The 25427-nt window shown below is 31.1% G+C and overlaps 1 protein-coding gene across 5 annotated transcripts; it reads right to left on the bottom strand.

The window, feature by feature from the left end:
- Nucleotides 1-425: 425 nt before the first annotated feature.
- On the bottom strand, nucleotides 426-25427 carry LOC145296139 (uncharacterized). Of its 5 annotated transcripts, XM_080142308.1 has the most exons (5): nucleotides 25273-25394; nucleotides 18667-18718; nucleotides 16414-16465; nucleotides 3332-3407; nucleotides 427-2510 (listed from the first exon to the last, which is right to left on the bottom strand). In XM_080142308.1, exon 5 carries the CDS (start codon nucleotides 2479-2481, stop codon nucleotides 610-612), a length of 1872 nt encoding a protein of 623 aa, XP_079998434.1. In that variant the 5' UTR covers nucleotides 2482-2510; nucleotides 3332-3407; nucleotides 16414-16465; nucleotides 18667-18718; nucleotides 25273-25394; the 3' UTR covers nucleotides 427-609. The 5 variants fall into 5 exon arrangements, with proteins under 5 accessions (XP_079998432.1, XP_079998434.1, XP_079998436.1 ...); XM_080142310.1 differs by lacking the exons at nucleotides 3332-3407; nucleotides 16414-16465 and adding an exon at nucleotides 16512-16578; XM_080142307.1 differs by lacking the exon at nucleotides 3332-3407 and having other exon boundaries at nucleotides 25273-25393.

Genomic DNA, 25427 nt, shown 5'->3' with positions numbered 1-25427 from the left:
CCCTGGTAGGAGATGTCCAGGCGATAACAATAAACTAATTGATTCTCAAAGACAAGGCAAAACCTGAGAGCGTGAGACCCCTAAGAATCCCTAAGCTCGATTGCAAAAAGTCTCCTGTCAGACTGAATGCCAAAGACATATCCGTGACTGATACAAACAATGCCTACTCAAGCTGTGCCACTTAATGCTTATTGAAATTTTTGTAAATCGGAAGAACAAATGAGTAAAAATTTTGTTAAAATATTGATGGTCACAGAATTATAAGATGGAAACAATTGTTTTTATTTTTTATTAGTTTGATAATAATGGAAAAATGATTCAATAAAATATTAATAAAAAATAAACATTTTATTTTTTATTAGTTTGATAATAATGGAAAAATGATTCAATAAAATATTAATAAAAAATAAACATTTTATTTTTTATTAGTTTGATAATAATGGAAAAATGATTCAATAAAATATTAATAAAAAATAAACATTTTATTTTTTATTAGTTTGATAATAATGGAAAAATGATTCAATAAAATATTAATAAAAAATAAACATTTTATTAGTTTCTACAGTTCTATTGAAATATTCAAATATTTTAAAGTTTTTACATTAATTTTCAATAAAATATTTTAAAAACTTTAATTATCCATTTTCCATCACTTTGAAAACAAATAAATATTTTGTTTTGAAAAACAAAAAATATCGGATGTGTTTCAGGTCGTTTCTCAAAAACGCAAAAACGTCCTTGTCGAAAAAACGAAAAAAATCCGTTGCGATTACAATAAAATTGTCCAAATTCAGTCAAACTAAAATCAGAAAAATTATTATCTTTTTTAAACGAATCAATTTTTTCACCTTCCGAATTAAAGCAAAACATTTCAGAACGATCATTACTTGAACCCCAAAATTTCCCACTGGAAGAATTAACACGGATTCGCAGAAACTGTTGTGACCTACTCAATCCTCTATTTGTGATTGTTTTAATTTCTATGCCTCCTTTTGTAAAATGATGAATTCCGAAATAAAGATCACAAGTAAAAATTGTTTCGTTTTTTACACACACGGAATAAAATTCTCTTTTTGTTGGAACGATTTTTTGTATTTGTAAAAATGGATCATTTTCAATTCTTTTCAAAAAAATTAGTTTATTTTCTCCAATTCCACAAACAACAAATTCTTCACATGAAATTGAACACATGTCAACAGGTTTGAAGTTTTGATTTTCTTTATCAGACAAAAGAAATTCACTCACAAATTGTCCGATTTCACTCATTTCAATTATTGATTTATTTTCACAATCACACAAAAAAATGTGATCATCTTTTTCATTGATTAAAATAGTTCTGATATTTCGTGATTTTGATCCAGGTAGAATCCACTGATTTTCTTTTACAAGTTTTTTGACAGGAATTGTTTTCCGAACACAAGACACTGATGGGATTTGTCTGCTGACCAATGGTTCCATCGCTTGATGCCACCAGTCAGGCAATGTGAAACACAATTCACATATTTTATTCGGTCGCATCGTTTTAAGATGCCATGATGGAAGTCTTGATGTCAACAGTTTTAATCCACACAAGATCTCTCGGTCTTGGTAATCTTCACGGAACAAATACTGTAAATTCAGCAACCAGATTTCAACTTCTTTGAGAATTCTTGTATTTTTATCAAAACTATTCTGCCATTTTTTAACTTCTTCAGCCGTTTCTTGTCTTATCTTTTGGCACAGATCCAAGGCATCCAACTTTGCATTTTCTACGATTTGTTCATATTTTATCCAAACATCCTGGCATTTAGATTCGCATTCAAGATTTAATTCATCCGTATATTTGAAAACATTTTCATTTGATGACTGCAAGAATTCTTTGAATTCATTCATTTCTTTTTTAAGGTTCGGGACTTGAGTTTTTATTTTTATAGTTTCCTCCTTCACTAATAATGGTGGCATTTTCATGCAGTTGCTGCTCGTGTCAGTCGAGTGAGACTTGTAACATGTGTTGCAATAACACACGTTACAATTGTTACAAAACAATTCCACGGCTTTTCCGTGCAACAAACATTGTTTCCCCATCATCATTTCAATGGCGTCAACCCTCTTCATTTCGGTCAAGATTTTCAAAATGTGTTCTTTATGAAGTTTATTATGGAATGATAAGCAAGTGTTGCAAAACAATTTTTCACATTGGATGCACCAATATTCTGCTACTGATAAACCGTCACCTTCTAAGCAAGTGTCGCATTGCAATTCAGGCAGTGATAATCGTTGACGTTTTAATTCATTGGCCAAAATAGGTGAAAGAGTCAAGCTTTTATAATTTTGAAAGTCGCCACCACATTGTGGACATTTGCCTTCTATCTCTCCATTTAATGTGTTGCAGAAACATGAATTACACAAACTATGAAGACATGGTAAAGTCTTGGAAGTTTCGTTTATTTGAGATTCACATCGGACACATTGGAAAAGTGATCGATATTGATCTGACGCCATCAATGAAGAATTAAAAAATGTAAAGCAAGCTGAAAAAAAGAAAAAAAAGAAAAAAAAATTATCTCAATTATATATAATTTGAACTTTGATAAAAAATGTATTCAACCAAGAGAATTATTTTTAGGATATTATTTATCAAATATCATGAATACTTTTTATATAAAAATGTAAAAACAAAGTCGACAATAATCCAATTTTTTAAAGAAAAGTGAAAATAAAATGGAATGGATTCATTTTATAACATTCCTTCATATTTTTTAATAACTAAAAAACACTCGTTCTTTGAAAAACCACCAAAAATAAAATCGATTACCAAAAAAGATAACACAGTTTAATCACTTAAAAATGGAGAATCTATTCTGTCAGACAATTATCTGAAGAAATCTTTAAAATTAATTAAAAAAGTTTATTTAAGTTGAAAACAATTTTTTGAAGAATTAGCATCCAATGTGTGCCTCCATATAATTTACATGAGATAAAAATCGAAATTGCAATCGAGTTTCAACAGTTTTTCCATACAACAAACATGATTTTCCCATCAACAAAATTTCGACTTCTTTGAGAAATCTTGGAATATTCTGCCATCTTTAAACCTCTAAGACCATTTTTTGAAATAAAAAAGGTAGAACATTGTTCTCCCACAAACTTTTTTAGTTTACTATTACACTAAATGATAGATGTGATCACTCCCTTGATTACTTGACTTGGGGTAGAACCCTCGTCAAACCAGTGGTTGAACACATCCGTCAGAATCGGTATCAATATGGGCGACAACCTCAAATACAATTTGTAAGCCAGACTTGTTGCAGTCAACTTGCTTCAGCGCAGTCAGAACCTCCTGCTCAGTTACCTTGCCTTTGCAACTGCTCTAGCCACCTCGAGGCAGGGAGAGTTGACCAAATACGTGAACAGGGAGATTGGGCTAACTGCAAACAATGATAGAAAAGGTATATATATATATATATATATATACGAGCAAACAGTTAATAAAACATGTTAAAAAACACTTTGAAATGAGTTAAAAACATATTTAATCTGAAAAGGAAACACTAGATAAGTGGATAGTCCTTAATCCGCGGAGTTTCGAAGAAATACTTTCCTTCTCATCAGAGGGTAGGAATTAGCAAAATGCGGGATCGGATTTTGCATACAAAAGTATTTGATGAAATGAAACAACAAGTCAAAGATCTAACTTGAAAACAAAAAAGTGAAGCAGAGGGAATATGGTGAAGAAAAAGGTGATTACACATGAATTTTATTTTATTTTATATATATATATATATATATATATATATATATAATAAGGATAGAAGAGGTATCAAGGATCTGAAAGGTGGGGGGGGGGCCTTTGCACACTCACACCATTTCACATAGGCCTATTAAATTTAGCAGGAAAACCTACAATGGGGAAGGGGATTTTTTGATGGGTTACACTGCTCTCTCCCAACAACGAGGGTGGAGCTGCAGGGGGGGGGTCACTTATAACTGTTTCATGTAGACTCGTAGAGTTACTAAATATCGTAGGATCACCCACCATGGGGTGAGGGAAGTTTTGATAAGTTACACTGCTCACCCTCAACATAGGGGGTAGGGCACGAGTGATGTCACTTATAACTGAGAACCCCATGCATGCTCACACAGTTTGACGTAGAGCTACCGAACTTACACTGGGAAGGCAGTTTATGGGTTACATTGCTGATTCCCATCAACTGAGGTTGGGCTCCATGTGGCTCACTTATAATGGGGAACCCTAATTAATGTTCATACATTTGTGTCGATAAATATTCCCACTAGTGCCTTCATATGTTCCTTTGAGATATTGACCCCCACCCCACAAAAATGATCCAAGCAATGCCGGATCTGTCCGTCTGTCTGTCTGTACGATGAATAGGAATATAAGATACAAAAGGTAGAAAATAAATATCAGTTTAAAATAATTAAAAAGTTATATTTTCATTCATGTCAAGTTCATGCAAATCCAATTCACCTAATTAAACTCACAGTATGGTGCCGAGTAACCTCAAAAAGGGTTATCAGGTCCTTCTTCTTTGAAGATGCGGATGAAAATGCTGTGACTGTAACTGCTGAGAGATATAGAGATATGCTCATGAATTTTGCTCAACCTCAGTTAGCAAACATGCAAGGGTATTAGTGGCGACAACATGAAGCAACTTCACATACAGCTAGAGCCACAATGCAGTTGTTAACTGTAATGTTTCAGGATCAAAAAATTTCTCGAAATTTCCATTTTTAATTGCCTCCACATTCACCAGATTTGACAGTTCAAGACTTTGGGGCTATCTTCAAGACAAAGTGTATGCAAATAAACCTCAAACCATCCAAGAACTTAAGGCAAATGTATGACAGGAAATTCTTTCCCTACAACCTCCGATGTTAAGAACTGTTATGGAGAATCTCTTAGAAAGAGCTCGACTTTGCAAAGCCAATAATGGAGGTTACTAAAGAGACATTATCTTTCGCAATAAAATCAGAAAAAATTTTCACACTCTAAATAAAAAAAAGAATTAAGTAAATACAGTCATTTAAGAAAAAATTGTTTCATTTTCAAACTCTAAATTAACTTATAGGTCACCCTGTATAAATTATCAGGATTTGTACTATAGCATCATGTATATTAGAAGTTGTTAGAGAAATTTCATCAGTGTAGGTATTTTGATGGTTTGGGAATTTTCCTCTGATCCTTGGTAGTTTCTCGAGGTATGTGTTGGGATGGGCTTATGCTTCAAGTTCTTATAGTTATGTATTCCAATATTTATTCAAAAAGTTTGGTTTGTTATTTTGTAGAGGAAAATTATTGTTGTTTTTTAGTGACATGTAAGCCTTACAGGTATTCATGCTGGATAAAGTTTGTTGTATTTAGTTTTGAATTTTACGATTAATAAGTTTCGTTTACTGTATGTTGAGATTTTTCAATTTCTTTGAATATTTTTCTTCATTTTCTATACTTTTGTTTTGTTAAAATATTTTCATCTCAAAGATTTTAGTTTCCTTTTGGTGAGTTTTACTAAAGTCAAGGACTGTTAGATTTTTTTGTATGATCCATGGAGGGATATATATTAATTTGGTTTCATTTTGTTTTGTACCTTACGTGTTGTATTTGTTTTTTGTTTTTTTCTGTACTTTTAGATTATTATCGATCATGGAGTTGGGGGGGGGTAGATTAGCTATTTCGGTTTTGTATTTTCCTGTTCCAAAATATCTTATGGAGGAAGTTGGATGTTTTTCTGAAATTTTTCTTATTTTATGAATTTGGTTGAATTTCATGTTTGAGTTGAGCTTATTTACATAGTTTTCCCGATAATTTTTTAGCTTCTTTTATTTGTTCTGAGTCTTTTTAATTCATTTAGATTTTGGGTAGTTGGTGTAGCTCTTAATTGCTGGCAGAGTTTCAGGCCAGAGAGCTATTGCTTTTTAATAGTCCTTATTGAACCATAGCTTGTTTTATCATTTTTTTGCTTGTCTTTAAGGTATGCATTTCTTTGCTATAGTGGTGAGGTTTTCTGTAAAATGAATTCAATGATGCATGTTATTGGACATGACACAGTTTGCTTTCTGAGAGTCTCACACTGTAAATATCTGCAAAAGAAACATGAAACTTTCAGGTTATGAATGCATAAGTTCAACCATGCTAAGAATGCAATTTGCAAACTCATCTGATCCATTCGGGTGGAAAAAATAGGAAGCATTACCTTTGGAATGTAGCTCGTATTAGGAGTGATTAATAAGATGCAAGTAAAAAGCATTTACGATTTTGGTATATTTACTTCCTGATATGACGAGATCCCTGGCGACACCAGATGATCTTGCTTTTCATATAGAGGAAGAGAAGATGGGAGAGGATGAGGTATGGTTGGGGGGGGGGCATGCTGACATTTGGTCAAGGAAAAACAGATGTTTATGAGATTCCTGTCCACCAGAGAAGAAATAGTAAATATTTCAATGAGAAAAAAATATAAATAAATATGATAATAGATAATAGTTGTTCTTAAGCGGTTTTAATTTCCATTTTGTACTTATGTAGCGATAGGAAGAGGCAAAAATGTCCAGAAGAAATAAAATATTTCAATGAGAAAAAAAAAAAAAATAAATATGATAATGAGATTCTTGAGTTGGCAGAAAAAAACAATACAAGATCGTTTTCTGATTTAGGTTAGAACAACAATTCAAATTATTAAAGAACAATGTTCTGTTGAAAGGTACGTGGGGGGATGTTTAGGGTCAGGAAAAAAGGAAAAAGGGTCGCCAGCCGAAAATGTTTGACTCAGATAACGAATCACTCATGGAAATAAATAGTTATCGCTTATCACATCAGTGCTGGGGTGGGGTATTTAAGAGAAAGACAAACGAGAATTGTTCCTATATCACGGCTGTTATACATCTATCAACAACGGAAGGGTTGGTTTTAAACACCTGCGAGCAATAGGAAGAGAATTCAGAATTTAGTGACTTGAGGTGGGAACTGAGGGGTGAGGGGTCGCCGTCAGGCCTTGTTCGACCTAAGGACTAATAACTCCTAATTTGATAATAAGTTAACAACTCAGACCAATGAGGGAGAAGATTTGGGACAAAAGAAAGAGAGAAGGGGAGTAAATTAATAGGGAATGAAGAGAAAGAGAGAAAGGGAAGAGAAAAGAAAGAATAACTCCAGAAAGGTGTTTTGATAAAAACCAGATACTCTGGCTAATCGGCGTCTTTTCTCGTTCGGGCCGGCAGGAGCTATTCGTGATAAACAATTGAAGAAAGAGGCCCCTCAAGAAATTCTTACTAGCCGAGATTATCACCAGTAGAAGAGACAAAGGCACCTGCATCAAGAATCCTTGCCTGAAATTAGCGAAAACGATAGTGATTTTAATAACCTGAGTTTTCCTTTCTGCACGATGTGTATGTTGAATCTATTGCCAATAATGTAAATTGTGATACAGAACTCCCTGGCGTTGTTGATCATTTAATGCTTTCACTTTGTGAAGGATGACCCATTGATTTCCGCTGCCAGGACCCTGATCTTCAAGCTGCAACAGCGAGAGATATCTACTTGCCAACTCCAACGCATGTGAGAGAATCTGACCCCAGAACCTGACGTAGACGATCACCTAGCCGCATCCAGGTTTTGCCCGGACTTGGGGTTGAGAGCGCTGTAACGTATCGGTGACCTGATTCCGAGGGTCTGAGAGAGACAGTGCATGTTGAGGGGTCCGGTGCTCGACAGAGTAGGGTTACTGCACGTCGCTTCGTATCATGCGTGCACGGCCTGTGGGTGCAGTTGGGGTTACATTTATATTTTTGTTTGTTTGTATCTCTCTTGATCAAGGGCATTCAAAAAGTAATGTTTTCTATTTTTTAAACCTTGACATTAACTTTGTTTTGTATCTTACACATATTTGTTTTTATATTTCTTGTCGATTATTAAGGTTTTGGTGTATTTAAGAATTTAGCAGTGATTTATAAAATGCAAGGAAAAAAACATTTAAGATATTGGTGTATTTAGTTCCTTATTTTTTTGTTTGTTTGTAGCGCTCTATATTTTATATGAGAAGTACATTCAAATGTAATGTCTCCTATTTTTTTTTTTTTTTTTTTTAATTCTTTGACTAAAGTGCCTGGAAAATGGTAGTGACTATGTAAAAAAATAAATTCTGGGTCACCAAAAAGTTGCTGGTTTTAATGGTATCACTTTTGTCTTTGTAGCTTTTTAACTTTTTGAGTAAAAAAATAGGAGGTTTTACTTTTGGAACAACTTCCGAATCCCATTTTTTTTGCTATTTCTTGTAACATTATATATATATATATATATTCCAGTAAACAATATATGTCAGTAACATTCACAGCAACCCTCTTTCTCTCTCTCTCTCTCTCTCTCTCTCGCTTGTCTGTTTGGCCATTCCACATTATCTCAGAAACTATTGGGCAGATAAGTCTAAAATATTGCATGAACGTTTATAGTGCAGCCATTCAATGTTTTTTTTATTATTATTACATTTTCACCCCAAACAAGGTACATTGCCAGTTTGATGTAGGGAGTTACTATCAGGGACATAAGCTACAGGGGTACTATGTAGGGAGTTGGGCAGCAAGATGTCGGTTCACGTTACACTTGAACTTCTGCATGTCAGTACAGTTGAAGAAGCAGGGACCCGGAACGGAATTCCAAATTCTAGCGGTTCTGGGGAAGAAACAACTGTAGTAGAAGGCTCTCTAACATTTAGGTATCTCTACTGTGAAGGGGTGGGATTTAGCTGCTTGTCGGCTTTGTCGGGAGTATTTATCGAGGGGTACAAGTGCTTGCAGTTAGTTGGAGCATTCACCGTTAAAGTACTTGTAGAACAGGTAGAGGGATGCAACATTTCATCGATGGGTCACAGGCTGAAGCTAAGATGAAAGTTCAAGACCTATCAGATTGGCGACTCTCTTTTGAATCTTGTGTAGGAGCGAGAGACTAGTAGCAGATGCACCAACCCAAATATGACAACAATACTCCATACATGGCCAAATGGTGGCTTTATAGAGGTACAGGACACTTTCAGGCATTAGTAGCTTTCTAGCATGGTAGAGAGAGCCCACCTTTCTTGCAGCGGTTCTGGCAATGCTCTTAATGTAATTGTTTCAACTCCTGTTTCCTGTGAACGTTAGGGCGAGGAGTTTAAAAGATGTACTTTCAGATAAAGAGTCACTGACCATTGCTATTGGTGGCAGAGAAGGTTTCTTGTAATTATTGAAGGAAACAAGTTTAGTCTTGGCAGCATTGAATGTGACCATCCATTTTTGTCCCCATTTCACTACAGATTGGAGATCATCCTCTAGTGTTTCTGCCATTTCTTTAGATATATGTTCATTCGTTTTCCTGTCGTGTCTGTCAGAGCGTGGTGTCATCAGCATATATACCCATCTCACAGACAATTTTGTCAAGGAGGTCATTTATGAATATTAGGAATAACAGAGGTCCAAGGATAGACCCTTGAGGTACTCCCGCATTTATATCATATTGTTTAGATGTACGACTGTCTAGGACAACCTGGATTTTCGTCTTATCTAAGAAGGATTTAATTGTGTTAAGTATTCGCCCAGTGTCTAACTCCATATTGTTGGTCGGTAAGAAGTTTAGCATCTGTGAGGTAATGGACTAGAGCTTGGTTAATTATGGACTCAGATATTTTGGCGAAAAGTGAGAGAAGGCTAATAGAGCGATAATTTTATGGCTCAGTTCTTTTGCCAGAATTCTTGAAAACTGGTACCACAGAAGCAGTTTTCCAGCAGGCAGGAAAGCAAGATTCATTAAAGCATTTGTTGTAAAGTTTGGAGAGAATTGAAGTTACTTTGGTGTAGGACTTTTTTAATAGCACAGCTGGGATCAGATCAGGTCCACATGCTTTTGAAGTGTAAAGATTTTTTGTGATAGCATGTACCTGAGAAGGAGTGATTTTTAGATTGTCTAGTGTGGCGTCTGTCAGCAAAGGAAAGTCAGGGAGGAGGTGGTTAGCACGGTCCAGTGTGGAGTTGGAGGTGAACCGACTGGCAAGCATGTTAGCCTTCTCAGTTGCTGAGCAAACAACCTCATGATTGTTGATTAGTGGGGGAATTGTTGATTGCCCATTATTTACTACACTGTTGTAGATTTTCCAAAAATCACGGGTTCCTAATTTCTGTTATTTGATACGTTTTTGGTGATTTCAGTAAATTCTCTCTTAGCTGTCGCTATTTTTTTCTTACAGTTACTTCTGGCTTCTATATACTTCTGTCTGTTTGAACTGGACTTATGTCAGTTAAATCTGCGGTACACATGCTGCCTTTGCGCAATGGCAGCTTCACAAGTTGAAGTAAACCATTGGGGAGAGTGGGGCTTGCTATAAAATTTCCGCGTGGGAACATGTGCTTCAATTGCAATTTTGAACCATTCAGTGGTCTCAAAGAGAAAAGATATTTTTCCATGGGGCATCTCTGATGAGATCCCTGACGGCTTCCCAGTCAGCGTTTTTATAATATCTCGTTGTTTTGAGCAAGGGCTCCCCAGTTTTGGGTCTACAGTTTAGGGCGATTTCAACGATTATCACTGCATGATCAGTGTTCCCAAATAGGTTGGGCATTCGTTACACAATAATCAGGAACTATGGCCAGAAACAGATCTAGAAGTGATCTGTGTTGTTCTTGCTGGTCTGGGAAACGGTTAGAAATGTAACCATCTGTTAGAGAATGAGATATAGAGAAGCTATGTGTTGTGGTACGAGCTGCGTCTGTTTAAGTAGAAAATCCAAGCCATTTGTTGTGGTGGACATTAAAGTCACCAAATACATGCACTTGTGCGCTAGTGTTGAGGGAAAGTGCTGTATCTATGCTGTCAGAGATTTTGTTTCTTAGGGTGCAGTCCTGGGTTCAGGTAGAGCAGTAGAGAAAATAAAAGTAACTAATGTTATGTTGTATGTTAAGTCTAAAGCACATAAAGGCTTGATCGTCTGATTCTAGTTTTGTTTCTCTAGTCAAGGGGAAGGTGTTTTGGATATAGACTCCAAGCCCGTGCATATGTCTGTCAGAGTCCTTACGGTAAAATGGGAGATATCCAAGCATGTTAAAGTAGTTAGAGGGGATGGAGGAATGCAGCTTAGTCTCACTTAGTGCTAAGATATCCGGGGTGTTTGTTAGGAGAAATGCTTCAACATAAAAATATAATAAAAGTATTATATAGAATTTTTTTAAATCCACTATATTGTTTTAAGATAGTTTTAAAAAATATAATGAAATATTTTATATAGTATTTAAAAAAATCTATTTTATTTCTTACAAATATTTTATATAGTATTTAAAAAAATCTATTTTATGACTTACAAATATTTTATATAGTATTTAAAAAAAATCTATTTTATGGCTTACAAATATTTTATATAGTATTTAAAAAAATCTATTTTATGACTTACAAATATTTTATATAGTATTTAAAAAAATCTATTTTATGACTTACAAATATTTTATATAGTATTTAAAAAAATCTATTTTATGACTTACAAATATTGTATATAGTATTTAAAAAAATCTATTTTATGGCTTACAAAAATTTTATATAGTATTTAAAAAAATCTATTTTATGACTTACAAATATTGTATATAGTATTTAAAAAAATCTATTTTATTGCTTACAAATATTTTATATAGTATTAAAAAAAATCTATTTCATGGCTTACAAATATTTTATATAGTATTTAAATTATAAAAGATTTTATAGTACTTTTAAAATCTTTTTCGTTTAAAATATTTTATTAAATTATTTAATGTAGTATTAAAAGAAAATATACATAAAAATATTTTATTAAATTATTTTATGTAGTATTAAAAGAAAATATACATAAAAATATTTTATTAAATTATTTAATGTAGTATTAAAAGAAAATATACATAAAATATTTTATTAAAATATAATAATATTTTATATAGTATTAAAAGAAAATATACATAAAAATATTTTATTAAAATATAATAATATTTAATGTAGTATTAAAAGAAAATATACATAAAATATTTTATTAAAATATAATAATATTTAATATAGTATTAAAAGAAAATATACATAAAATATTTTATTAATATATAATAATATTTAATATAGTATTAAAAGAAAATATACATAAAAATATTCTATTAAAGTGTAATAATATTTAATGTAGTATTAAAAGAAAATATACATAAAAATATTTTATTAAATTATTTAATGTAGTATTAAAAGAAAATATACATAAAAATATTTTATTAAAATGTAATAATATTTAATATAGTATTAAAAGAAAATTTACATAAAAATATTCTAATGAAGTGTAATAATATTTAATACAGTATTAAAAGAAAATATACATAAAATATTTTATTAAATTATTTAATGTAGTATTAAAAGAAAATATACATAAAAATATTTTATTAAAATATAATAATATTTAATATAGTATTAAAAGAAAATATACATAAAAATATTCTATTAAAGTGTAATAATATTTAATATAGTATAAAAAGAAAATATACATAAAAATATTTTATTAAATTATTTAATGTAGTATTAAAAGAAAATATACATAAAAATATTTTATTAAATTATTTAATGTAGTATTAAAAGAAAATATACATAAAAATATTTTATTAAATTATTTAATGTAGTATTAAAAGAAAATATACATAAAAATATTTTATTAAATTATTTAATGTAGTATTAAAAGAAAATATACATAAAAATATTTTATTAAATTATTTAATGTAGTATTAAAAGAAAATATACATAAAAATATTTTATTAAATTATTTAATGTAGTATTAAAAGAAAATATACATAAAAATATTTTATTAAATTATTTAATGTAGTATTAAAAGAAAATATACATAAAAATATTTTATTAAATTATTTAATGTAGTATTAAAAGAAAATATACATAAAAATATTTTATTAATATACTAGCGGGGTTACCCGGCATTGCCCGAGTGTTTGTTTCCGGGACGGGGGGGGGGGAGTTTTAAAAAATGTTATGGTAAGTAAGTAGGAAGGATCAAACCCGGAGTCATGAGTAAAAGTAGGAAAATAAAGTGTGAAAAAAAAAAAAAAAAAAAACATCTGCAACGTTAACAGTTCGGCCACCAAGTTTCCAGTTGTTTAGGAAAAAAAAAAAAAAAAACGACTACGGTAGGTCGGCGCGAACGTGAAAATATAATGTGAATTGTCCAGCACGCTAACCACTACGCCACAGAGCACTGCAGCTTAGTTTAGTGATTTTAAATAACTTCACATGAAAGAACTATGAAGCCAAACCGGTGTTCTCTTCTAAACTGTTCCTTGTGAACGATCCCCAAACGGTGTTAAGTGGTGGCAGGGGGAGGAGGAATTTATTAGAGAGAAAATATTTTACCACTTCCATTGATCTTAACCGATTTTGGCCGTGACTTCTCAGCAGAAAAAGTATAGAAATCTAAGATTATCGAGGAATTTGAGAAATAATAAGCCTATAACACACCTCAGATATTGTTCTGCCGTTTGTGCATATTATATTTGCATGAAATATCTTGATTTTTAATCCTATTAATGTCAAAATCAGACGGAAAAAATGAGTTCATTTTATTTATATAGAGATAATAATATTTAATATAGTATTAAAAGAAAATATACATAAAAATATTTTATTAAAATATAATAATATTTAATATAGTATTAAAAGAAAATATACATAAAAATATTTTATTAATATGTAATAATATTTAATATAGTATTAAAAGAAAATATACATAAAAATATTTTATTAAAATATAATAATATTTAATATAGTATTAAAAGAAAATATACATAAAAATATTTTATTAATATATTTTATTTGCAGACTATTATTCTCATCTTTTAAGTTGTTTTAGGATTTTTCGGCCAACTAGTCCTTTTTCCTTCATCAGGTGGTTACCGCAATGGGATAGGAACTCCGAACTGCATCATTAACGATTACTGCCTTCCATAGTTGTTGTCGGCTCACCATGTTCTGGCCAAGTAAGCCTCTGCCTTTGGGTAGGATTGACCCTGCTATCTTCAGACAATGCCTACCTGGAACCATAGAGATTCAACATCTCCATCCACTGCGCCACTAAATATCAGGAAACAAAAAGATGAGGATAATAGTCCGCACTAAAATAAATATCAATAAAAAATTCTCGTTTCAATAATGCATTCCAATTAAAAATAAAGATATACCATTCAGTGCAGACCCAACAATAGAAGATGAGATAATAGATAAAACGTGGATTTATACATACATATACATACATATATATATATATATATATATATATAGGGCAGTGGATAGAGACGATAAATCTCTATGGTTTTAAGGTGAACATCCTCTGAAGATAGCGGTTTCAATCCTACCCAAAGTTGGCCAGAGGCTTACTTGGCCAAAACGTGGTGAAACAACAACAACTATGGAAGGCAGTAATTGAAAGAACAACTAAAAAATAAGAATAATAGTCTGCAATAAAATCAATTATTAAATAACACTCAACTCAATAATGAATTCCAATTAAAAAAATATGTATATATTGTATTAAAATATAATATCCATATTTTATTAAAATATAATATAAATATGAATTTTTTGTATAAAAATGTGATAAAAATATCTTATTAAAATGTAATAAAAATATTTTATCAAAATACATTGGAAATATTTTATTAGAATTTTATAAAAAAAAAATGGTATTAAAATATAATAGATATATTTTATTAAAATATTGAAAATTTATTAAAAATAAAAATTTATAAAAATACAAAAATACTTTATTAAAATATTATGAAAAATATTTAATTAAAATATAATAAAAACTACTAAAATATAATAAAAATATTTAATTCAAATATAATAAAAAATTTTCATTCAAATATAATGAAATATTTTATTAAAATATAATGAAAATATTTTATAAAAATATAACAAAATTCATACTTTTAAATCATAATAATATTCATTAAAATGTAATAAAAATTTTTATTAAAATATAATAAAAAAAATCATTAAATCATAATAATTTTTATTAAAATATAATAAAAATATAAAATATTTTATTAAAATATAATACAAATATTTTATTTAAATATAATACAAATATTTTATTTAAATATAATACAAATATTTTATTTAAATATAATACAAATATTTTATTTAAATATAATAAAAAATATTTTATTTAAATATAATAAAAAATATTTTATTTAAATATAATAAAAAATATTTTATTGAAACATAATAAAAATATTTTATTGAAACATAATAAAAATATTTTATTGAGACATAATAAAAATATTTTATTGAGACATAATAAAAATATTTTATTAAAACATAATAAAAATATTTTATTAAAACATAATAAAAATATTTTATTAAAACATAATAAAAATGTTTTATTAAAATATAAAAATGCTTTATTAAAATATAATAAAATATTTTAAATAAATATCATAAAAATAATTTATAAAAATATAAAATAATATTTTATTAAAACATAATCCTAATATTTTATTAAAATATAAAAACATTGTATTAAAATAAAATACAAATATTTCAAGTAAAAATAATAAAAATATTTTATTAAAATATAAAAATAATATTTTATTAAAATATATTATATTAATCTTATATGCATTCATCAAAGAGTTGCGAGATGTTCGTATTAAGATTCCAAATCATAAGAATTAATCCTTATCAAAAAAATTGAAAATTCAGCACTTCACTGGGAACGATGGACCCTGCAGAAACGAGTTTTAATTTAATGGTTGCTCCCTGAGGTTTTTTTTTTCACTTTCTTTGTGTATATCTCATACACTTTTTTTGTAATCGAGTGTGTATTTATTTTATTTTTTGAATTTTTTAAATTTCTTCAATTAAATTTGATTCATACTTTTATTTCGTGCTCGTTTTTATTTTATTTTCATTTTGTTTTAATTTTTATTATTATGTTTATACTTTTATTTTGTGCTCGTTTTTGTTTCTTTTATTTTCATTTTGTTTTAATTTTTATTATTATATTTTCCACACTAAATATTTTTATTTTTTGTTAAATTTATTTTTTCATACATATTCAAATAATGCTTTTGGCCTTTTTTTGCCTCAAATCGTACCTTCAAAAAAGTTTTCATGATTAAATAAACCAATGAAAACTTTTGCGCATGCGCTTTTTAGGGAGCAACCATTAAATTAAAACCTGTTTATGCACAGCCCACGTTCCCCATGAAGTACCAAAAATTCTAATGCGAGATGTTTTTCTTTTTTTTTTTTTTTAATAGAGATGTGATCGTTAATAAAAATATGCGAAATATTTCAATGGTCCCTATGCTACAATCAAGTGAAAAAAACTTGTGATGTCAGACAACTTAGAAGCAATTTGATTGGATGAAATATAAATAGAAAACGAAACTTACTTTCCAAGAAATCTTTCACAGGTGAAGAAAATTTCTGTTGTATTTGAACTTTCTAGAAATAAATTAATATAGAAATTTTTTAGTTTTATTCAACTCACTTTTTCCGTAGCTACCAACGTAAAGATGTACTGAGACTAAAGCTGCTTTCAGGACTGCCAGCAACCACTGTAAAAGAGTAATAAAAAATGCAAGAGTGCTATATGCTCAGTCCATTAAATCCAACGTAGCTAAGCAGCGGCTTGGTTCCCACCAGTTTTGGCAAAAAGCAAACAAGATCCTGAACAGAAACGTGCGTTTTATCTTAACCATCATCAATGGACCGGAGGTCATCTCGCCAGCATTAGACAAGGCCAAACTATTTGCCAAGAACTTTGCAGCTAATTCTACCCTATGCCACAAAGGCCATCAACTCCACGCATTTCCTCCTATAACAGACAACACGCTATGCAACATACAAGTATCTGTGCGTGAGGTCGCCAAGCTAATCAAGAACCTTGATTCCAGTAAAGCAACTGGCCATGACTGAATTTCAACTATAGTGTTGAAAAACTTTCAACCAGAACTTGCCCCCATACTTACAAAACTGTTTAAGCGTTGCCTTAAGGAGAAGTGCTTTCCAACAACCTGGAAAACCTCATCAGTATGCCCTGTATTTAAGAATTCAGGTGATGTCATTTCCCTCTCAGTACAGACCAATAAGTCTCCTGTGTGTCATGAGTAAGCTGCTGGAATCCATATTAAATAGAGAAATAGTCAACCACCTCAGAAGAAATAACCTTCTTAGTGACATGCAATATGGTTTCCATTTTGCTAGATCTACAGCTGATGTTCTAACGGTTAGTGAATCTCTTGACAAAGGCTTCCTTTCCAGGGCAATTGCTCTTGACATATAAAAGGCGTTCGATAAGGTATGGTATAACTGGAAATGTTTTCGCAACTATTAAATCGTTTCTCTCTGATAGGCTAATAAGAGTAGTGGTTGATAGGCAGAAATCAGAGGCCCACAGTATTAATGCTGGAGTCCCTCAGGGGTCCATACTGGGCCCAACTCTCTTCCTGATCTACATCAATGATCTCCCAAAACACATACTAAAATTTTTCGTTGACATCTATGCTGATGACACGACCATCTATGGCAACACATCAAAGGCCGTAAATGACAAAGTTCACCCTGATTCTCTCACCTCTAATCTTCAGTGCATGGTACAGTGGGGGAAGAGGTAGCTGGTTACTTTTAATGCATCTAAAACCATGCTCCTATCTTTACATCATCAATGCTCTGATCCTCATTTTGCATCAATTGAAATGAATGGTTCTCGTCTAGGGGAGGCTCCATGTTTTGATAAGCTTCTGGTTTTGACCTTTACTCCTGATCTGAAATGGAACACATACATCAAGTCTGTTGCCAAGGTCGCTGGGAAAATTGTGGGATCCTTCTATCGCTCCAGAAGATATCTCACTACTGATGCAATTCTCTATCTGTATAAAAGCCAAGTATGTCGAAGAATGGAGTACATATCTGGGTAGGAGCTGCTAAAAACAGCCTATCCTGCCTTGACAGAGTACAAAAATGACTTTGTGGCTTAGTAGGGGATGCCCTTTTCTCTTCCCTGCAACCTCTCTCCCACAGAAGAGACATTGCGAGCCTGTATTTATTTTATCGTTATTTCCATGGCAAGTGCTCGTCTGAGCTCCAATTTCTGGTCCCCCCTCGCCAGTCTTTCACGAAAAACACCCACCTCGCTGAAACCACTGTCATTAACGTTCCCCACTCTTTATATGTACCTAAATCTAAACGTAGATTCCATGAACAAAGTTTCTTTCTTAGAAGTACACGCCTGTGGAACTCTCTTCCATTTGCCTGTTTCCACCTGACTACAACTTGGATGTTTTCAAGTCCAACATAAACAAATTCCTGATGAATCGCCCCCTTAAGTAAGACACTTTATCAAATCTCCAATACTTACGATTACTACGATACTATCCCATTGATTACAGTACACACAATAACCCTTATCCTCGAGTGGCCTTCAGGCCTTGATAAGTGGTGACCACCATGTAAAAAAAAAAGTACCGAAAATGCTACTGCGAGATGTTTTTCTTTTTTTTTTTTAATAGAGATGTGATCGTTAATAAAATATATTCGCAATATTTCAATGCTACTATTATGAAAAAAAAACAAAAAAACTTGTGACGTCAGACAACTTAGAAGCAATTTGATTGGATGAAATATAAATAGAAAACGAAACTTACTTTCCAAGAAATCTTTCATGGGTGAAGAAACTTTCTGTTGTATTTGAACTTTCTAGAACAAAATTAATATAGAGATTTTTTAGTTTTATTCAAATTGAAAAACAAAAAACGAAATAAACATCTATATATTAATATGCTTGTCCGTACGGTGTCACGTCATCATCATCGCAAACATTAATTAATGAAACGTGTCATCATCAACGCAAACATTAATTAATGTGAATTATCTCCCTTTATTGTCCAATCTTTATTAGTTAAAAATCATTAAACCCTTTTATTTCCCAAAACTTCCCGAACAAAAAAAAATATATATAAACTGTCTATTTATGGTTCGGGATTATTTTAAAGACAATTATGCATGCATAGAAGGTATTGTTCCACAGTTTAAATAGTATAGTATTTTACTTACATTTTTAACGATGTCTTCTGTTTATTATTGCAGTGTAATACGGAACGCTCATTCTATTTTATTCAGTAATAAATATATTTTTTACATTTAACGTTACGAGTTCGTTTGGGTTTTTTTTACTGTGCCACTTTATCTTTTTTATTATTTACTTTTGAGTGAGCCTTAACCTTACCTAACAAAAAATATGTTTAGAAATAAATGTTACAAAAGTCAAGAATGGCTTTATTAAATAAATCACCAAAGTCACCATTCGCAAATACACTGAGTAACACAGAGTCAAAACATATTTTACGTCTTGTTCTGTTTTGTTTTTGTTTTACGGCATATCAATCCTTTTTCGCGTTATTTAATGCCGAAGCGAGTCACGTTGTTTACATAGTTATTACTTATGATTTGTTCGTTTTATTTTGCTTCTTTTACAGGCATTCATAATCTTCTAATGCCCACCGACAGGGCATACATATTTAAATACTATAAAAAATGGACAAAACATTTTTTTTTTAATATGAAATAAAACACTTTGTTTCATTACTTATGACTTAATTTATTTAAAGAAATATTTATTTCATATTTAAAGATTTTCAGTATGTTTATTTAACTGAAGAAATATTTATTGTTCATTCATATATTTTTTTCATTATTTTTATTACATTGTTAGGTGAAGTTTCAGAACAATTAACACCTCCTCCCCATATTAAGAATGGCTTTCAGCATGATTCTTACAATAGCGGTATCAAAGTTTTTTTTTTCTTTCTTATTTTAAAACAAATTATAAAAAAAGATACAAGACCATTAAATTTTTTTTCATTAAATCGCTATTTAGGTGAAGGTTCAAAATAGTTAACCCTTCTCCCCATAACCGTTTTTTTATGCAGTAAAATACTTTGTTTCAATAATTATGGTTTAAATAAATATTTATTCCTTATTTAAAGATTTTCAATATATTATATTTAACTGAAGAAATATTTATTGTTCATACATATATTTTTCCCTTATTTTTTTTTTTTTTTACATTGTTAGGTGAAGTTTCAGAATAGTTAACCCCCCTCCCCATATTAAGAATGGCTTTCAGCATGATTCTTACACTAGTGCTATCAAAGTTTATTGATTTTTCTTATTTAACAAAAATTATAAAAAAGATACAAGAACATTTTAAACATGTTTTTCATTAAATCGTTATTTAGGTGAAGGTTTAGAATAGTCAAACCCTCTCCCCTTATTAAGAATGGCATTTTTTGTTATTTCAGCGTGATGCTTACGTTTTTCTTAGTATAAAAAAAAAGATACAAGACAATGTTAAGCTTTTTTTTTTTATTAAAATGTTAAATCAAAGTTCGGAATAACTTTTACTTTATAGCCAATTAGCCAATTTAGCATTTAATACTTAATAAGGTTTTCGCTTCAATTGCCACATTGTAATTGTCTGTATTTTTGAGATGAGGTGTTTCATTTATTGAGATTGTCGAACTGACTTCCTCATCTTGATTGTCATAGTCACAACGTTTCGACCGTTTTGTCCTCCGGCCTTCATCAGGTGTTTTGTGTCCTAGTGACATATGGCCGAGTGGTCCTAGACGTTGTATCAAAGTTGACAGTTACCCAAAGTTGCTGAGTTCAATCCTGAATGAAGGCAGTGAAAAGTAACATTCAAAACAAAATAAGCAACTATGTCCCAGAGCCTAGCTGGAGTCCGAACACGGTACCCCCGTAATAATAATAAAGGGTTGGGTTCGAGACTCCTAATAAACGGCTCCTCAGTTCGATAGAAAACACCTGATGAAGGCCGGAGGGCAAAACGGCCGAAATGCTGTGTCTATAACAACCAAGATGAGGAAGTCAGTCCGACAATCTCAATCAAGGAATTTCTTACTGATGTGTGTTTTAAAAGATTTTAACTACCGTGGAATTTCCACGGGTCCTGCTAGTTATTTTATAATTTACTATCGGAAAATATGTGTCGAAGCATATTAACGCAAGAAATTTTCCGTTCCAACGAAGAATATATATATTTTTTTTTTTTTGTATAAAAATTATAAGGTGGGACCGTTTAAAGTAACCTTCTCCAAGCTAAATTAAAAAATAAAGAGCGTGTTTGAAAAGGGCCGAAGAAAAAACAAAGAAAAACGTTAAATGTTCGAATTAGAGACGGGATTAATTATATATATATATATATATATATATATATATATATATATATATATATATGAACAAATGATTAATAAAACATGTTAAAAGACATCTTGAAAAAGAGTTAAAAACATATTTAATTTTAAAAAAGGAAGCACAAGATAAGTGGATAGTCCTTAATCCGCGGAGTTTCGAAGAAATACTCTCCTTCTCATCAGAGGGCAGGAATTAGCAAAATGCAGGATCGGATTTCGCATATAAAAGTATTTGATGAAACTACAAGTAAGTCACAGATCTTACTTAGTTAAAAAAAGGGTGAGGTAAGGGGAACAGGAGGCAAAAGAAAAATGATGAAAAGATTTCACATGAATGGACAGTCCGGTGAAGGGTAAAAATCCAAAAATGGTAAAATCCAAAACGGTCGAATTTAAAATTTCAATCCAATGGGTAAATTCCAAATGGTCCCAAATAATCCAAAAGGCAGAGTTCCTTGGAAAAAAGCGCAAATGGAATGAATTCCAAATCATTATATATATATATATATATATATATATATATATATATATGTATTATTTTTCTTTTATTAATATTATTGGAACCTTTTCTTTTTTCCTTGTACACATTTTTGTGAATTATTCCATGGATTTCTGCCTTTGGATTATTATGGACCATCTTCTTCCAATTACGGGATTTCCTTGGATTTTACTTGAACAAATGGAAATTCTTTTAACTTTCTTGAAGTTTTACATTTGGATTTTACCGTCACTGGATTTTTTATCTTCCACCAGACTATCCATTCATGTGTAATCACCTTTTTCTTCACCATATTCCCTCTGCTTCACTTTTTTTGTTATCAAGTAAGATCTTTGACTTATTTGTTGTTTCATCAAATACTTTTGCATGCAAAATCCGATCCCGCATTTTGCTAATTCCTACCTTCTGATGAGAAGGAAAGTATTTCTTCTAGTGTTTCCTTTTCAGATTAAATATGTTTTTAGCTCATTTCAAAGTGTTTTTTAACATATTTTATTAACGGTTTGCTCATATATATATAAAGGTCAAGTTTTACGACGTGCCTCAAAGTATTATAAACAGCCCAACCTCCCTATGTTAAGAACGGCTTTCTGAATAACCCCCCCCCCAACCTCCTCATGTTAGAAACGGCTTTCGGAATACCCCCCCCTTTCAAGGTTGGAGAGTGTATATTCCGAAAGCCGTCCTTAACATGGGGAGATTGGGGTGCTTATAATACGCTAGGGTAGGGCACATCGTAAAAATTGACCCAAAAATAAATACATATATATTGTAAATTAATCGCTAAACAGTGAAAAGGGAAGAAAGAAAATATGGTACTCCTTGTGCGTTGAGTTCCATGGCGAATAGCAGAAAAATTTAATGAGTAAATGTTTACTTTAACTACAACAGAACATCGACCAATAAAATGTGTTTCTCTTTATGTTTTCGGGGTCGCTGACAACGAATCTGATATTCAAACCCGTCGCAAATTTACCGTTTGCATGGTATTAACCCCTGAACCCTCGCACTATTTTGTGCCAACTCTCATCGCCATCATTTATGCTATTCTTATACGTTCGTGCATGGACGCGCGTAGTAAGGTGACTTGTCACATCGCGGAAGAATGTTTTAGCAGACATTTAAAATAACAAGAAAGTTTTCAAAAACAAAATGTGGTTCATTTTTCTGTGTTACGTAGTTTTTGATGCTTTTTTAATTGATCTAAAAAAAAGTTTCACGAGCGGTCTACAAAAGCATTTATATTTTTCGTTTTTTTGTTTTGTTTTGTTTTTGGAGGGGGGTTCAATTATAAAACTCGTACAATATTTAACAGGTGCTTCAATGCTTCTGCAGTTTAATTTACCGTTTTTCCGTAAGTAACGCGGCGACATATACCGAGCAGAAGAACTGTTTAATTTTTCACAAAAATTCTGTTTACATTGTGAGGTAGAGCGACGGTAAATTTGCGACGGGTTTGAATATCAGATTCGTTGTCAGCGACCCCGAAAACCTGTACAAAACAAATTTATTGGTCGGTGTTCTGTTGTAGTTTTACCAATTAATTTTCTCTGCTGGTCGCCATGGAACTCAACGCTCAAGGAGTACCGAAAATATGTCGGCTCGATTTCTATAAACAGTGAATTTTAAAACAAATACACGTACTTTTTTGAATAAATGTTTTCAATACAAGTTTGGGCGTAAATCGAAATAGGCGAGTTATATGAACAGTCCCTATGCTACAATTGAATTGAATCTGATGTTTTCATCAAAATTCTGAAATTAACATCATTATTTACAAATCATTTGAACAACCAATCTTTTATTATTATTATTATTATTATTATTATTATTATTATTATTATTATTATTAGCTGAAGTTCGCAGATAAACCTGTAGATTATTATCGTTTATTTCGTTTTGAGAAAAAGTAATATTAAAAAAAAACAAAAACATATACACCTCTATACAGTCCAAGTCTAACAATAAATAGATACAAGAAAATTTTTTTTTGGTATTATTATACAAACACCGTGACAGCGTTAGGGTTAGGGTTAGGGTTAGGGTTTAGGGTTAGGGTTAGGGTTAGGGGTAGGGTTAATTCGCTGTCACGGTGTTTGTATAGTTTTACCTTTTTTTTTTGGTACTAGTGAGTGCACTTATTGATCCGTGCTGAAATAATAACGTTATTATTTTAAAAGCCATTCTTAACATGGGGAGGAGAGGGTGTTTTGTACCTTTTCTGGTTATTCTGACGCTCCGCACTTCTTTATTTACCTTGGAAGTGACGTCACACAAACCTTAGAATACGGATGGCTACAATTGTAAAAATAATTTGTTTTATTTTTCTTTCATTTTGAGCTCCTTTTTTCTCCCGTTTGTTTTTGTTTTCTACAATTAATAAACCAGTTTACAAGTAAAAAGTAATTTGTTTTACTTGTATAGTTTTTTAGCAGGTGCTTATGCAGTTTAATTAACCGTTTTAACATAAGTAACGTGACGACATTAACCAAGCAGAAGAACTGTTTATTATTTTACACCGCTTCCCACCAAACGTAAACAGGTAATTTTAAATTTTCCGATGGTAGAAAGGAAGCCCCCCCCCAAAAAAAAAAATCGTGGCCACAAAGTGGGTGAACATTTTACGTTAAATTCTTATAGAAAAGTGATCCCCCACTTTTTTAAACTAACATTTCTTCATATCTTGGAAACTACTCCTTTGCCGTAATTTTAAACGTTATTTTCGTTTTCAGCGACCCCGAAAACCTATAAGAGTGGTAATTTTAAAGGAATTTTCGAAGGTGGAGTAATTCTTCATATTTACCTTTTTTTTTTTAATTGAATTGTTAGGTGAAAGTACAGAATAGTTACAATACACCCTCCCTTCCCCATGTTAAATAATACGTTTCTAAATAATAGCGTTAAAAAATAGCTCGGGTCGTAAAGTGCAGGACTGCAGGACTAGTACCTATAAAAGGTAACGCCGGATCGGAAAAAGAGCTCAAAATGAAAATAAAATAAATTCTCCGCTCAAAATAAGAAATGGGAGAAAAAAGGAGCTCAAAATGAAAGAAAAATAAAACAAATTATTTTTACAATTTGTAGCAATCCGTATTATAAGATTTGTGTGACGTCACTTCCAAGGTAAATAAAGAAGTGCGGAGCGTCAGGATAACCCCTTTTCTGTACTTTAACCTTACAATTGAATAAAAAAGTATACATAAAACTTTAATTAAACTTGGAAATACGATTTAAAAAAATAGCGTGGATCAGTAAGTGCACTAGCACCATTTTTTTTTCTCTCTTTTGATAATCGTCTTCTAGAGATGTTTCGACATTATTCGGTTTCTTTTTAATTAAAAAATAAAAACTAAATAAAAAATAGCCTCAAAAAGCTAATATGGCGACAAAAACGAAGTGACATCAATTTCGGACAAACGTCGTTTTTTTTTGTTTTTTTTTTTCAATATAAAAAAAAGTAACAAAAAGATAAATCGATATTACGCTCAAACAGAATTTTGAAGATTGTGATTATTTAGAAATAAAATTTTACTCACAGTTTATCGTCTTTCTTTTTTTAATTTCAAGAACAAACAAGTTTGGCTTGTTGAATTGTTGAAAAAGAGTGAAGTAATTCTGTTTTTAACTTCAAAAAGAAAAAAGTTCGAATGTTTGCGTTTAAAATATGTTGATGAAAATAAAAACGAATTTT

This window comes from Euprymna scolopes, chromosome 16 (genome assembly GCF_053919585.1).
Source record: "Euprymna scolopes isolate OS-2025 chromosome 16, ASM5391958v1, whole genome shotgun sequence".
NCBI classification, from domain to species: Eukaryota; Metazoa; Mollusca; class Cephalopoda; order Sepiida; family Sepiolidae; genus Euprymna; species Euprymna scolopes.
This window is presented reverse-complemented; position numbering and strand designations above follow the sequence as displayed.